At 40.8% G+C, this 17,459-nt stretch overlaps 1 protein-coding gene across 4 annotated transcripts in view; it reads left to right on the forward strand.

Annotated features, from left to right (window-relative positions):
• Nucleotides 1-17,459, forward strand: part of fancc (FA complementation group C) — a 175,910-nt gene that overhangs the window by 23,016 nt on the left and 135,435 nt on the right. For 3 of the 4 annotated variants that reach the window (XM_048528327.2, XM_048528328.2, XM_048528329.2), the window contains exon 2: nt 7,257-7,505. In XM_048528327.2, the coding sequence (XP_048384284.1) occupies nt 7,323-7,505 (183 nt within the window). In that variant the 5' untranslated portion in view covers nt 7,257-7,322. Of the gene's footprint in view, nt 1-7,256; nt 7,506-17,459 lie in introns of those variants that run through there. The other variant, XM_048528330.2, reaches the window with a different exon arrangement.

Below are 17,459 nucleotides of genomic sequence, written 5' to 3' on the forward strand. Positions count from 1 at the left end.
TCGGTGGGCTTGAAATGGACATCAGTTACAAGCTGGTTGCCTGAGATGGAGACTGAGAGGTCCAGGAAGGTGAGGGATGTGCTGGAGACGGCCCAGGTGAACTGAAGGTTGGGGTGGAAGGTGTTGGTGAAGTGGATGAACTGTTCGAGCTCCTCTGGGGAGCAAGAGGCGGCGCCGATACAGTCATCAATGTACCGGAGGAAGAGGTGGGGTTTGGGGCCTGTGTAGGTGCGGAAGATGGACTGTTCCACGTAACCTACAAAGAGGCAGGCATAGCTGGGGCCCATGCGGGTGCCCATGGCCACCCCCTTAGTCTGTAGGAAGTGGGAGGAGTCAAAAGAGAAGTTGTTGAGTGTGAGGACGAGTTCCGCTAGGCGGATGAGAGTGTCGGTGGAGGGGGCCTGGTCGGGCCTGCGGGACAGGAAGAAGCGGAGGGCCTTGAGGCCATCTCCATGCGGAATGCAGGTGTACAGGGACTGGACGTCCATGGTGAATATGAGGTGTTGGGGGCCAGGGAATTGGAAGTCCTGGAGGAGGTGGAGGGCGTGGGTGGTGTCACGGACATAGGTGGGGAGTTCCTGGACCAAAGGGGAGAAAATGTATGTTGTGTCCTACAAATGGAGGTGATATCACCCTTGTGTACAGTCTGGAGGGAATCCAAGCCTTGGGGATCCTCAAAATTTACATCCAGTGCCTATGAGGTTTCTGAGCATCAAGTCAGAGATGGGCAAGAAAACCTGCTTACAGTGTTCCCTCCACCCTCCCTGGGCTGATGAATCAGTGTTCTTCTATGTTTAACACCACTTGATGAAGTATGAGGGTGACTGATGCAGAACATTGTCTGGATGAGGGCCTGAGTGTTTATACCAAATGTGACTCAGCAGCATGACTATTGACTAAGTTGTTGAGTCCTAAAGACCTGTCTGGTCTGCAGGAGGTAGTGAACGAACCATCAAGAGGGAAAAACATATTTAACTTCATCCTCATCAATCTGCCTGCCATAGATGAATCTGTCCATGATGTCATTGGTAGGAATGACTACCGCACAGTCCTTGTGGAGGCAAAGTCCCATTCTCACTTTGCCGATAGCCTCCATTATGTCTTGGGGCATTGTTACCATGCCAAATTGAATAAATTTCAAACAAATGTAGCAACATTTTGGCACCCACGTGGCATTGTGCACCATCAATAACAGTAGAATGCTCTTCAGTACTAACTGTATTCTCATGGCCTGGCATAACCCCCGCTCGACCATTACCATCAAGCCAAGGGATCAGCTCTGGTTCAGTGAATAGTGCAACAGGTATGCCAGAAGTAGCACCAGGTATACTTAAAAATGGGGTGCTAATCTTGAGAAGATGCAACATAGGACTACTTGCATCCCAAATAGCATATATGACAAATGGCAGAGCAAAGCGATTCCATAAAGAACAGTTCAGATATAAGTTGTGCACTCCAACCACATCCAGTCATGAATGGTGCTGGATATTTAAAGAACTCACTGGAGCAGGAGACTCCACAAATACCATTATCCTCAATAATCGGAGAACTCAGCGCATCGACTTTTATTGTATTCAAATTCCACCGTTTGCCATGGCAGGACTCGAACCCTGGTGCTCAGAACATTGATGAGGTCTCTGTATTAATAATCTAATTATGATAATAATCTAGGCCATTAATTCCCCATATTCATCCCTCCTTGCCTAGGATTTTGATAGCTTTAGGTGTCCATCTGGAAACATAATAACTTGGGGAACATCTGCTATGGACTGGTTGCAATGAAGGGAAAGTTTTAGAATCTATTAATATAGAAGTTATAGCAGTATCGTAAATGTGCAGCTTTTTAAAATTAACCTATTTTTCTCATCAACTTGTTTAGAGGTGTTATTACACACCTCTGGAGCAGGTGAGACTTGAACCTGGGCCTCCTGGTCCAGGGTGGCAACACTATTACTGTGTCACAAGAGGGCCCTTTTCTTGTAGACTTTGCAACAAACTGTAACCTTTTTAAAAATGAACTCAAAGGAGCTTTTAAGCATGACTCCCAAAAGCCACATGAATTCTTGGGGATTCAACTGCGGCCTAATGAGACATCTGGCCACTAATGTCCACTCAGACAATCAGACTGTGTTATATTAGGAAACAGTCACAAAAAGTATTTAACTCATTCACAGTTTCTAGGACTTGACAGTTTTGAGGTTCACTGAAAAGCTCGAAGCTTCTGTCGTGTTAGACAGGAGACTGAAAGAGAGACGTCACAAACAATTCCAGCGTTAATTTAATTTTGATGAATCATTATTCCACAAAGCAAACAGGTAAGCCATTTAGTACCTTAACCTGAAAGTGAGTGAGCTTTCTATCACTATCAGGACCTGTTCTGTTTACTGACCCCACCTGTGGAAGCAAACTCCAACTATTCAACTAAAGGAATTATTACAGATGCTGACTATCTATTCACGTTTCAAACTCTTCGCTTCAGAAAACAAATCTTCAAGCAAGCTAGAATTGAAAGATTGAGCCCCTTCGCATTTTCATCTCTGTAATTTTTATCCTTACATATTTTAAATTTTTGTATGTGTATTTTAATTAACAACTACCACTTTTACTTAAGTAACTTTTAAGTAAGTGCTTATATAGTTAAATAAATGTTGGCCTTGTTTAAGACTTTAAAAAGGGCCACATGAAGCTTGTACAAATTCTTAGTTCATGGGCTGTCTGCAGAAGTGTCTGGTATGGAACAGTAGTTTACTGAAAAAAAATCATGATGGAAGACGACTGAGTCAGCATTGGCCTTCTGAAAGGGAAATTGTGTTTAACTAACTTATGGGTGGTCTTTGAGGATGTAATAAGCAAAATAGTGGGCATATATAGATTTGATGTCTTTGAATTTCCAAAAGGTTTTTGATAAAGTGCCACATCAACAGTTACTGCATAAAATTAAAGTTTATGGTATAGAGAGTAACCTGTTAACATGGATAAGGGATTGTATATCTAAAAGGAAGTAGAGAATAGGAATAAAAGGGCCTTTTTCAGGCTGACAGGCAGTGACTAGTGGAGTGCCACAGGGATTAATGCTGGGGTCTTATCTATCTAAAAACTATATACAAATATTTTGGATAAAGTGAGCAAATATATGATAGTTCAATATGTTGGCTTGGCCACTTTTGGAATACTGCATTCAATTTTCCATCTCGCTGCTACAGGAAGGATGTTGTTAAACTTGAAAGGGTTCAGAAAAGATTTCAGGAGTGTTGCCAGGAATGGAGGGTTTGAGCTATAACGAGGGGCTGGGGCTATTTTCTCTGGAATGCCAGAGGCTGAGGGGTGACCTTACAGAAATTTAAAAAATCGTGAGGGGCATGGATAGGTTGAATAGCCAAGGCCTTCCCCCTGTATTGGGGAGTACAAAACTGGAGGGCATAGGTTTAGGGTGAGAGGAGGAAAGATTTAAAAGAACCTAGGGGGCAACTTTTTCACACAAAGTATAATGTGTGTATGGAATGAGTTGCCAAAGGAAGTGGTGGAGGCTGGTACAGTTATAGCATTTAAAAGGCATCTGGATGGGCATATAAATCAGAAGGATTTAGAGGAATACGGGCCAAATGCTAAAAATGGGGCTAAATTAGTTTAGGATATCTGGTCGGCATGGATGAGTTGGACTGAAGGGTCTGTTTCCATGTTGTACGGCTGTATGACTCTATACTAATGGGAAAAAATTAGGAAGGAAGGTTGGGAATCTGCAAAGGGATATAGACAGATGCTGTGAGTGGACAAAAAATTGGCAGATGGTCGACAGTATGCATTTCTAATGGAGAGTAATTGCAGATCTCTGTGGTACACACAGGTCTAGGTATTTTGGTTTTTGAATCACAAGAAGATACAGTATACAGGTGCAATACAGTCTGGAACTGGAGCAATACAGCAGACCAGGCAGCATCAGAGGAGCAGGAAAGTCACCATTTTGCGTTTTATACCCTTCATCCGGAAGGGTGTAAACCTGAAATGTGGACTTTCCTGCTCCTCTGTTGCCTGAACTGGTGTGTTCCTCCAGTTCCATACTGTATCGACTCTGACTTTAGCATTTGCAGTTTTTGCTATCTCCTGGTATACAGGTGTAACTAGTGATTAGGAACACATGGAATCTTGGCCTTTACTTCAAAGGGCAAGGAAAATTTTAAAATAGCACATTTTTTTTCTGCTGGTGCTGTACAGGGCCATGGTGAAACATCATTCAGAGAGCTGTGTACTTTTTTCTTCCCTAGAAGCTCAGAAGTTAAGGTGGAGATGAAAACTTCTTTTATCTCAGACAGTAATTAGTCTGTGAAAAATCACTTCCTCAGGTCAAGTTGGATAGGGTTTAGATAGTCAAGGGAGAAAAGCACTTTTTGGGAGAGGACGAGTGAATCAAGACCCAAAACGTCAGCTTACCTGCTCTCATGCTGCCTGGCCTGCTGTATTCATCCAGCTCTACACCTTGTTATTTCAGACTCCAGCATCGGCAACTATCCCCAACATGGTGTTGTGTTGTGTCTCATGGTGAGTATGTCACTGTGCCTTTAATAGACACATATCATCACTATATTGTACTGCGTGACCTGAAGATTTAAAAGTTTCATTCTCCATTTTACCTCTGTGACTGAGTGATATAATGTTTGTACATAATAATTAATTGTTATGAAGGTCTGTTGGATTTTTCGATACCGTCCGATCCATACTCAGTTTCTTGTGTTACTGGAGATAGCATAAGCATTAGTGGACCAGGTGAAACTTCCTGTTAGAAGCAAACTCACACCAGAAAGAAATGTACATTTGAGATCACAACACATTAATTATTAATCATTATCTTATTGAATAATAAAGCAGGACTAAAGGGTTGAATATCCTTCTGCTCCTAAAATCCTATATTTTATTAGTTAGGCTATGTGGGTTGAAGTTGTTAATTTTAATCTGTTATTGTCTATGCTAAAATTGTCGATTTTAGATGTTTTCTAATGGGTGGAACATGAACTTGGGCCTTCAAATCCACTATGCCACAAGATCCTTAAAATCATGGATTCCTTGTAAACTAACGGATATCTATCACCTACATCTTTGCTGACACCTGAATGGGCAGTTGTAAAACTTTATAAAAACAAAACTTTATATGTAATCTTAGCTATTCTACATAATTGAAACAAACTGTTTTCGCATTTAGTGCAACCTAATAGCATTTATTCAGATAATTGACATACCAGGAGTTTTGAAGCCGTTGTCTTTGCTTCCTTCTCAACACGTGGTATGGAACCTTGTGGATAACCATAAGATCACAAGATTTGGGCACAGAAATAAACCATTCAGCCCGTCAAACCTGTTCTGCTATTCACGGCTGTTCTGATTTATGCTCATCTTCACTTGGCTGCTTTTTCCCTATAACCCCTGATTCATTTACAAATTAAAGACCTGTCACTCTCAGCCTTAAATATACTTAGTGACCCATCATCTGTTTCATTTAAATCTAATCAAATTAAATCTCTCAGGCTATGGATGTGAGTTTGCTCGCTGAGCTGGAAGGTTCGTTTTCAGACGTTTCGTCACCATTCTAGGTAACATCATCAGTGAGCCTCCGACAAAGCGCTGGTGTTATGTTCTGCTTTATAGAATAATAAATAGAAAGCGGGACATAACACCAGCGCTTTGTCGGAGGCTCACTGATGATGTTACCTAGAATGGTGACAAAATGTCTGAAAACGAACCTTCCAGCTCAGCGAGCAAACTCACATCCAGAACCTCAACCTGAGCTACAAATCTTCTCAAAACTCGCTCTCAGGCTATGAATGTAAATAACCCTTGGTGCTTTGGATGTGGAGTTATTGCTCATGAAACACCACAGTTCTATTTCCAATCCATGAAATTCAGGGAAGAAGAAACAGTGTGAGAAATATAAGCAAATATATAAATGCTTTCCTCAGTTGTGTTACTGGGGATACTGGGTTGGAAGTACCTATGAATAATATTTTTTGCATTATGAACTCAACAGTTTTATTTCTTTTAATAGATCTTATGTTGGAAGCCTCAGGTGTGTTCTTAGGTATCATTGTATCCTATATCTTTCCAACCTACACCATTGAAAGAAAAGGGCAACAGACTCTTGGAAACACCACTACTTGCAAATTCACCTTCATCTTATATACTGTCCTGTTTTTGAGTTACCACTGTTCCTTCACTTGCTGGCTGAAAGTCTTGGAACTCCCTTCCTCACAACACTGTGTATGTTGCCCCGCTGCTAAAACTGCACTGGTTCAAACAAGCAGTTCCTCACTATTACTTTATCGAGAGTATTAAAGGGATAAGCAGTAAATGCTTGCTTTGTCAGCAATGCACGCACTATGCATGAATACAAAAAAAGGTACTTTATATTTGCATTGGACATTGGAAACCTGTTGACTCCTGCAAATTTTAGCTGTCGTTTTAGCTTGTGCAGTTTATTGCAGTGCTTGAAACACCTTGAAACTCTATCGTTCTCTTACCAAGTTATGAAAAGGCTATGTAGGCTGGAGTTCTCTGTGGGTAGACGTTTAAAAAGGACCAGAGACTGGACAGGCTGAGCCCATTTTAGCCAGAGTAACTACGGCCAGATCCAATTGGATCATTTTCATCTCTGAGATGTAGCAGTGCATTGAAAGGGCTGTTCAATCTGTGACTGGTCAATTTTCCTTTTGTTTCAACTAAGTACTTTGATAACTGGACACAAACCTGGGATTAAAACAACTGTATGAACTGTTCAAGCAATACAGGTGTGTTTACTGTTCTCATTTGCCTCTTGATTTTTGTTTCTTTTTCACTTTGTATGGGCTTGTGAAGTGCCAGAAATCTAGATGTGTTTCACTTTAAAATCTTCACTGTATTTTCTTCTTCCGGTGTTGTTTGACATTGGTAGAGACGCATTTCATAAGCACAATAAAAAACTGTTTCAGCAATGGTTGAGCAAAAATGTTAATGTTTGTTAAAATGTTCGTGCCATAGGCATGTTTCATGATTTTTGTAGTTATTTTTGTGCAGATTGGTATTTTATTGCTGCGATAATTAAATGCTGGTGATGACAAATTCAGATGGTAAAAGTTTGAGCCCCAGCTGGGCAATGAATTTTAAAGTAATTTGCTTATTAGAACTGAGTTGCTGCCACTTTGGCACAAATATTTCACTGTATTTATACTCTGATTTCCAAAAGAGTGTTCGGGATTGAAAAAATATTGAAAATTCCTTTCATTCTTTTGCAGATTCCACTGTGTCCACTGAAGAATCCTTGCCTTTTAAATGACCATTAGAACTTGATTTTGAATTTTATGGCTTGTGGTATGGCCAAAGGAACTTCCATTTCAGCTTCCAGTCCTGGCATTGAATACTGGTTGAATAAGGCTGTTGAATGGGGCCAGACCACCACTTTTCAACCACAGCAAGATGTCTGCCTACACTTACCTAAATTACAGGAGTTCCTAAAGCAGATTTATGGAGCCATACAGCATATGGTAAGCAGCTCATGGATGGAAAGAATCATAGCCTGAGACAATCTGTTATACAGATTGGGACAAATAGCTAGCTAATAGTAGCAGAGAGACTATTCCACTTTGTTTTCCTGGGCGTCAGTACAGCCAGTTGGGAACTAGGCCATACTTAATGTTAACAGGAATGTATTTTGTGTAACTTTGATTTATTATGAAAGGAGGCTTTCTCCAGGTCAGTAGAGATGTCATATGAAAATTCTTAACTAATCAAGTAGCCTTATTTCCTCTTTGAACTAAGAGGTTGTAAGACTTTCAATTGGGTAACTGGCAGATTTTTTCAACTAGCAAGCTGGTTGCTCATAGTAGCATGGCCTACTGGTCTAATGACGTGCAGGTGCTCGTGTTGGACTGCGGCAGACAAGGTCAGAACCTGGTCTAAGATACTGGATTCAGCGTCTCGTCTCTATTTGAATCACAGCATTGCCAAAATGTCAACTGGCCCACCTTGTGGGCAATTCAGCAGCTTCCTTTGGATAAGGCAATGTCACTGGAACTGAATTCAGCAGTATGTGTGGTATTTCATTTTTGCAGTGTTTCTGTTGTGCAATGGTTATCACATTTGCTGGACACGTGATAGGTACCTGATTCAGAATTAAGCAAAAACATTATGAAGTTTGCACCTTGCCCTTAGATTGGACTGTCAATGACAAGCGCAGACCTAGTAACATCATAACCAGTTTAAACTGGATGCCCATGAACGCATCCAATATTATTACTTATCAGACTGCTTCTTCATATTGAAATTAAGACATCATAAATTTAAAAAAAAACATTCTACCCTAGGAATTTAGTAACAGGATTGTGTACTTTTGTAGATAATCTATGGAGAATTTTGATTTTTAATTCATAGTCATGCACTCAAACAGACAGCCAACAGAAGTTTTCTTGGATTTAAAAAAAAATTTAAACTTTTTTTTCCCTGTAACTTTCTCCTCTCTTTTTTTGTATACCACTTCTCTCCCCTCTCTTCCTCCTGGTTCTATCTTTGGGTTTCATTTTAATTTGATTTGTACTTTTGCTCTTTTCTCATCATAAATAACTTACCCTCCAGCACAACGTACAAGACTTAGGTTGAAATGTGTTTGAGAGTTATTTTAAAAGTTTAAGAACATTTTTTTGAAATAAAGGTAATGGCCTTGTACGTTATTCCAGTTGTCTGTGTGGATCAGCAGCACTTGACATTTGTTTCTGATTTTGAATCTTCATGGAATCTTAGTTTGTGTGGCTGCTATTGTATTTCAGAAAGCACTGATATCCATTGTCTGGAGTTGCGTGTAGATCAAACTTAAGTTGGGTAGCATTTTCTCCTCCATGAATAGTAGACCTTTCATGGTACCAGCCCACAAACTATCATATTTGATAAAATAATTGGAATTTGGGGTTCATTACCTTTAGATTTCAATTCTAGTACCATAACTACCATTCCATCATTTTTTTGATAAGTGGTTTATTATCATGTATTTGATGTAAAATCTTAATTGTAATTGAAAGTTGCATTTTGAAGAGTTAGGTTCAATGACCCTGTTATCATTTTAGGAGATATCAATGATACCTTTTGATGGTGTATTAGTTTCTAATTTATTTTGTTCTGAATAGCATACATCATAGGCTAACTTAGTAAAAATGCATAAACCTGTGAATAATGAAAATGGACACTATTTCTCATTGCTTACCTTTGCAATCATAAAATCTGAAAATGAATTTCTTGAAGTCATGTAAAGACAGAAGTAGACAGACAGCATGGTGGCGTAGTGTTTAGGAACTTCATCAACAGTGGTATGATATCAGGTGTGGGTAATTTTTAAGACCTTAATTACAGGAGATTATGTTGCAATACCGAGCCTGTAGAATATTACTTTAATGTCAAACGTGTCTGGACCGATTCCCATCTCTCCAGGACATGGCTAAAACCACCTCTACCAGTGTCATTATCAGATCAACTTTGAGACGGTGACCATAAATTGTAGGTGAACATGGAGACAGAAACAGACAAGAAAATTTTAAAATTTATGCTAATTTTCTTATTACTGGCTAGTGAGCAATTCTAATAGGCAATGAGAGTGTAGATATAGGAACATTTACTGTGTAGGTAGCTGGCTATCGGAATTTCAATGGGGACCTGTTAGGTGAAACTAGAGGTGGAAATGAAGTGTCTGGGAAATTATAACAGGTGAGGGTCACAGAGTGAGCACAATATAACAGGTGAGGATGGGAGCAGCCAGCGCAAATCACATGGAAGATGGCGTGACAGAGCAAAGTTACTGAAAATATGTAATAGCTTCCTTTTATAAGATAACAAAGTGTGAAGCTGGATGAACACAGCAGGCCAAGAAGCATCTAGGGAGCACAAAAGCGGACGTTTCGGGCATAGACCCTTCATCGGAGAGGGTTCAGAAATAAATAGGGAGAGAGGGGGAGGTGGACCAAAGATGGATAGAGGAGAAGAGAGGTGGAGAGGAGAGTATAGGTGGGGAGGGGATGGGTCAGTCCCGGGAGGACGGGCAGGTCGATGAGGTTAGTAGATGGGAGATGGAGGTGCAGCTTGAGGTTGGAGGAGGGGATAGGTGAGAGGAAGAACCGGCTAGGGAGGCGGGGACGAGCTGGGCTGGTTTTGGGATGCAGTGGGGGAAGGGGGAATTATGCCACCCTAAGGTTGCAGGAACAGCAACTCGTATTCCGCTTGGGAATCCTGCAGCCCAATGGTATCAATGTGGACTTCACAAGCTTCAAAATCTCCCCTCCCCCCACTGCATCCCAAAACCAGCCCAGCTCATCCCCGCCTCCCTAACCTGTTCTTCCTCCCACCTATCCCCTCCTCCCACCTCAAGCCGCACCTCCATTTCCCATCTACTAACCTCATCCCGCCTCCTTGACCTGTCCATCCTCCCCGGACTGACCTATCCCCTCCCCACCTATACTCTCCTTTCCACCTATCTTCTCCTCTATCCATCTTTGGTCCGCCTCCCCCTCTCTCCCAATTTATTCCAGAACCCTCTCCCCATCCTCCTCTCTGATGAAGGGTCTAGGCCTGAAATGTCAGTTTTTGTGCTCCTGAGATTGCTGCTTGTCCTGCTGTGATCACCCGGCTTCACACTTTGTTATCTTGAATTCTCCAGCATCTGCAGTTCCTATTATCTCTAATAGCTTCCTTTAGTTAAATTTAACATTTTTCTGATTTGCGCATGAACAAGGAGCAGGAGTTTCAGTCCATCAAGCCTGCATTACCATTCAATAAGATCATGGGTGGCCTGATTGTAACCTTGAATCCATATTCCTGCTTATACCTCTTATAACCTTTCACCCAATGCTTAACAGAATCTATCCACCTTAGTCAATATTTAAAGTCTGCTTCCACCACCTTTTTAGAAGAGATCTTCAGAGGCTGAGAGGTGACCTTATAGAAGTTATTAAAAATCATGAGGGGCATGGATAGGGCGAATAGCCAAAGTATTTTTCCTAGACTGGGGGAATCCAAAGCTGGAAGGCATAAGTTTAAGGTGAGAAGGAAAAGATTTAAATAGGGCCATGGGGTAACTTCTTCGTGCAGTGGGTGATGTGTATATGGAATGAGCTGCCTGAGAAAGTGGTGGAGGCAGGTACAAATACAACATTTAAAAGGCATCTGGATAGGTATATGAATAGTTTCCTATTAAAGAGGGGAATGGGCCAAATGCTGGCAAATGGGACTATGTCAGATTGGGATGTTTGATAGATGCAGACAAGTTTGACCAAAGGCTATGTTTCCATGCTGTATGGGTTTGACTGATAACCATCTGATAGAAAAAAACATGTTTGATCTCCGGTTTAAACAGTAACCTCTAGTTCTTGATCCTGATGATATTGTTTTAATCAAGTCACTTCTTAGTCTTCTAGACCCCAATGTGTGAAAGTCTAGCTGGCAAACTGCTTTCAACCCATCTGTATTAAGATGGCTCCTAATTAAGATGGCTATACTGTTACCAATGCTGCAGATGTGGTCCCACCAGTATAAGTGAAGGATAAAATCCCTAATTTTGTAGTCAATTTCCTCCACAACAAAAAGATAGCATTCTATTAGCTTTCTGATTTGCGGTAATTGCATACTAACCTTTGACTGATGTGCTAGGAAATGCATCCCTTTGCATCTCTGAGCTCTGCAATCTCACGTGTAGATAATTTACTTAAGGTTTTTCCACATTGTACTCTATTTGTCACATCTTTGCTCACTTAACCTATCGATATCTTTTTGTCCCACCTATCTATATCTTTTAGTGATCTTCTTATATCCTGCATCTCCCTCACAACTCACTTTCCACCTATCTTTGTGTCATCAGCAACTATACCTTTGTCTCTTCATCCAAGTCATTTGCATGAATTATAAACAATTGATACATCTTGCCAACCTGAATAAAAGCATTTATGTCAACTCTCTATTTCTTGTTAACCAGACAATCTTCTATCCATGCCAATGTGTTACTCCTACACAATGAGCTTTTGTTTACCGCAATATCCTCAGAACTGGCATTTTATCAAATGCCTTACAGAATTCTAGAATAGTGATTGTTTGGTTCTCTGTAAATTTTCATCAGGAGGTAGTATTGCTACAGGGTTTGTTCCCAGGCTATATTTGAGTGAATAATATGGACAATTAGCGACTCTGAAAAGTGTGACACAGTTTGTGGTAAAATTGAATTAATGATATTATGCATGCTAAACGCGATAATATTATATGGATTCTATTTCTCTGAGAAAGTATTTTGAGTAGACTCTCTCTTTTCAGAACTTTGGAATGTTCTACAGAATCCCATATCAGAAAGTCTCTTGGTGCCTTTTTAAGAACTGCACCTACTCGATCTAGTTTCCGTTTTCACTGTGCTTTGAATGTTTTTTCGTAGGTTCAAAGAGAAAAGAAGAGATCTTTTATGTGAGACTTCTGGATGTACTTAACTATCCTTAGATTTCCTGTCCTTACCTGGGTGCTCATTAACGGAACTGTTTACAACAAAAAATTGCATTTACTCGGTACCTTTTTAACATAAAATGTCCTGAGGCATTTCACAGGACATCAACTAAAGAAGATGATAATAGGTGGATGGATAGTTAGTAAAAGAGAGTGGTTTTAATCACCATCATGAAGGAGATAATAAGGTGATGGATTCAGAAGGGCACAGACTACATTTTAAATCTTACATTAGATGATGTATTATTTAATTAAATTCATGGGCTGCTTCTCTGTATAAATCTCGAAGATTCCCTTATGCCAACATGACATCTGTGTACAATGCCAAATAACATCCAGATGTTTGTACTACATTTATCGTTTGAAGTTATATACAGCTACCTAGAAGGAGAATGGAGGAAAGCATTAACTAACTTCTACGATAACTTGCAAGGTTATGGAAACTTGTCCAGCAAAGAACAAATCATACAATAAAGGTTGTGGAAGAATCAGTCCTTTTTGAGACTTTTTTTTTGGCTATGTGGACTTTAGACATCGCTTCTATTTTCATTCTCTCTACGAGAAAATTACTGTAAATCGCCTTAGGAAAAAGGGACAAGGTTTAACCTTTGCATGGTCTTCGTCTGGATTGTCATGTTTCATTGGAGTACGTTTTAATGACTGCATTGATAATCATTTGTTTGCACAATAATAGGCCTTACGCCAAACTGAAGAAAAATTGTGGTATGAATATATTGCAGTAGTAACTGCTGTTTTTTTTAAGTGTCTCTCCATATTGTTTCCAGATGGATAGTTTGAATTCCTACTGTCTGATCATTTTGCTGGATGTTGGGCTAAACAAATGTAACTGGTAATATCTGGGCCTGTCTTCTGGTGAACGAGCACTTGACTCCAGTTTGTCACTTCTTCAATGTTAGGATTGAGAGGACAATTTTATGTACTCTGTGTAAAAATGGTATAGATCTGCATCCCACCCACAGCATTGCTTCTAAAGTGTGCTGTACTTTGTGTTGAGAAATTTACGATGCATCCAAATTGCTAAACAGCTATTTCCTGATCAGGATAGATGGAGTCTCTGTTCCTCTATCATCTGGTTGCCCTTATAAATATTGTCTGTGACATTGGGAGCCTCAGTAAATTTTTCCAAAAATAGAGATTTCACTATCATCATCGCTATCTAAGCAGATCCTCAAGGAGACAGGATAACAGTCACTAATGCTAAGGTACGGATAATTGTTGCTTGTAATGTAACAGTATGATGTCACCAATGCAATTAACTGTCCTTGCGTTAACTGTGACTCACTTGGTAGTGCACTCACCTTTCATTTCATTTTATAAAGTTTTGACCAGGTTCAGTTCTCACTGTAGAACTTTGAAAAATGAACAAAGAACAACACAGCACAGGCACAAGCCCTTCGGCCAACTAAGATCGCACTGACCCATGATGCCTTTCTAAAGTAGAAACCATATACATTTTTTATATCCCTCTATTCCCTACCTATTCATGTAACTGTCAAGAGGCCTGTTAAATTTCGCTATAGTACCCGCTTCCACTCTGGCAGCAGATGTCATGCACTTGCCACTCTCTGTTTTTAAAAAAAACCTGTCTCTCTCAACTCCTTTAAACTTACCCCCTTTTCACCTTAAACCTGTGTCCCCTAGTATTTGACTTTCTTACCCTGGAGAAAAAGACTCTGACTATCTATTCTAAACATGTCTCTCATAATTTTGTAAGCTTCTATCAGGTAGCCCACATCCTCCAATGTTCAAGTGAAAACAAACCAAGTTTGTACAATCTCTCCTCATAATGGATACCCTCCAAACCAGGCAACATCATAGTAAACCATTTCTTTACCCCCTCCAAAAGTCTCCACACCCTTCTGGTAGTGTGGCAATCAGAACTACACTTAGTATTTAAAATTGTGATCTGTGCACATGCATCATGACTGCCCTGAACAATGAAGGAAAGCATGCCGTATGCTTCTTGACAACCTTATCCACTTGTATTGCCACAGTGGACGTGTATACCAAGATCCCCCTGTATGTTGATGCTGCTAAGATTTCTGCTATTTACTGTATATTTCACTCCTGCATTAGGTCTTTCAAAATGCACCACTTTGCATTTGCCCAGATTAAACCCCATCTGCCATCTGGTAATCCTCCTCACTATCCACAGCTTCCCCAATTTTTATGTCATCCACAAACTTATTAATCAGGCCACCAGCATTCCCCTCTAAATCATTTTTATATATAACATAATCAACAAGGGCCCCAGAACAGATCCCTGTGGAACACCACTGGCCACAGATCTCCAATTTGAAAAAACACTTTTCCTCATCTACGCTCTGTCTTTTGTGACTAAGCTAGTTCTGTATTCATCTCACTAGCTCACAGCAGATCTCATGTGACTGCCACAAGGGACTTTGTCTACATGGACTTTAGCAAGGCTTTTGACAATATCTTACCCTCATCACTAACACTTGTTACTTTCTCAAAAAACTCAATCAAGTTTGTGAGATATGACTTATCCTGCACAAAGCCATGCTGCATATCACTCGTAAGTCCATATGTTTCCAAATATGAGTAAGTTCTGTCTCTAAGAATCTTCTCCAGTAATTTCCCTACTGCTGACATAAGGCTGACCAGCCTGAAATGTCCTGATTACCCCTGCTGCTCTCCTTTTAAATAAAGGATCAACATTAGCTCTTCTCCAGTCATCTGGGACCTCTCCTGTGTCTAAAGAGAATACAAAGACTTCGCACAAGGCCCCAAAAATTTACTCAGCTGCCTCCCATTGGGACCTTTTATGACTTGTCTATCTTAATGCTTTTCAAGACACCTACATCACTTTTTTTTTCACTATAGACATGCTTAAGAATATCCACTTATCCCTCCTGAGACACCCAATCCACCATGTCTCTCTCCTTTGTGAATACTGATGTAAACTACTTGTTAAGGATTTCAGCTACTACGTCCAGCTCCATGCATAAGTTCCTTGCTATATCCTTAAGTGGACCTTTCCTTTCTGTAGCTACCTTCTTGCTCTTATGCCCACCACGCACACCACGCACGCAATGCTTCGGGATTTTCCTGAATCCTGTTTGCAAAAGATGTTACAAGGCCCCTTTTTAGACCCTCCTGATTCCTTTTTTGTGTCCTTTCCTGCTATCTTTTTTATTCTTCAAGGGCTATATCTGTCTTCAATTTCCTAAATCTTTATGTATGCCTCATTTTTCTTTTTGTCTAAGCTGTCAATTTCTCTTATCATTCAAGGTTCTCAAATCTTGCCATCCTTTTTCTTCATTTTCTCAGGAACATACTGGTCCTGAACTCCAATCAAATAGCCTTTAAAAGATGCGAACACATCAGAAGCAGGTTTACGCTCAAACGGCTGTCCCTAGTCTAGATACCCTAGTTCTTGCCTAATATTGTGGTCGTTAGCCTTCCCCCAATTTAGTAATTACACTTGAAGACTACTCTTATCCATAAGTAACTTAAAATTTAGAGAACTGTGGTCACTGTTCCCGAAATGCACCCCCACTGAAACTTCAATCAGCCTCATTTGCCAATACCAGGTCAAGTACGGCTGCTTCCCTAGTTGGACTATTTACGTATTGTTTCAAAAAAACATCCTGGACACACCTAACAAATATCCCCATTCAAATCCCAGGCACAAAGGGAGGCCCAATCACTGTAGGGGAAGTTAAAATTACTGTCTGCAAGAACCCTGACATTTTTTTTATATTTTCTCACAACCTGTAGATTAGATTACCCACAGTGTGGAAACAGGCCCTTCAGTCCAACAAGTCCACACCGCCCCTTGAAGCATCCCACCCAGACCCATCCCCCTATAACCCACACACCCCTGAACACTATGGGCAATTTAGCATGGCCAGTCCACCTAGCCTGCACATCTTCGGACTGTGGAAGGAAACCGGAGCACCCGGAGGAAACCCACACAGACATGGGAAGAACATGCAAACTCCACACAGACAGTCACATAAGGCTGGAATCGAACCTGGGTCCCTGGTGCTGTGAGGCTGCAGTACTAACCACTGAGCCACTGTGCCACTGTAGACGTATCTATTCCTCTATCACCCCCTGGCTTTTGGGAAGCCTGCAGATCAATCTGTCAAAGTGACTGCACACTTCTTATTTCTGAGCTCTACCCTTATGGCCTCACTGGATGAGTCCTCCAAGGTGTCCTCCATCAGGGCAGCTGTGATATTCTCCCTAATCAGTAATGCAACACCCTCTCCTCTTTTACATCCTTCTCTATCTCGCCTGAAACATCTAAATTTCAGAATATTAGGCTGCCAGTCTTGCCCTCCTCAATCAAGTCTGCGGATTGGGTACAACAACATGGTAATAAAGGCAGTTCTTCTGTAACGCAATAGTTGCGTTCTTGTGTGACCTTGCACTGTAGAAAATTGTACAATACCTACAATACCTGTACAGCAGAAAGTTTGTGTTATCCAAACAGTGTCCAGTATTCATCAATCACGTTACAGACAATTTGCATTGATGAAACACTGATTATAGAAGAACTACCTACATGTATTAATCCAAAGTCTAAGTTCATCTACCTTACCTACCATACTCCTTGCAAATATATCTCAGCCTGCCGGCCCTGTAAACTCTCCCTGTCTGCTCTTCCCCTTAGCTTTACTGGCAATAGTTGCTACTCCTCCTTGGTTATGTTACTTGCTAACCTTGTTTGAACACACTAGTTTAAACCCTCACAAGTGGCACCAGTAAATCTCCCTGCCAGGATATTGGGTCCCCCTCCACTTTTGGTGCAGTCTTTTCTTGTACAGGTCCTGCCTTCCCTGTAAGACATCAAAATGGTCCACATTTGAAGCCCTGTCTCATACGTCAGCTCTCTAGCCATGTATTTAACCATTTCATCTACCTATTCCTAGCCTACTGGCACATGGCACAGGAAGTAATCCCAAGATTACAACCCGAGAGGCTCTGAT

This window comes from Stegostoma tigrinum, chromosome 3 (genome assembly GCF_030684315.1).
Source record: "Stegostoma tigrinum isolate sSteTig4 chromosome 3, sSteTig4.hap1, whole genome shotgun sequence".
In the NCBI taxonomy this organism is placed as follows: Eukaryota; Metazoa; Chordata; class Chondrichthyes; order Orectolobiformes; family Stegostomatidae; genus Stegostoma; species Stegostoma tigrinum.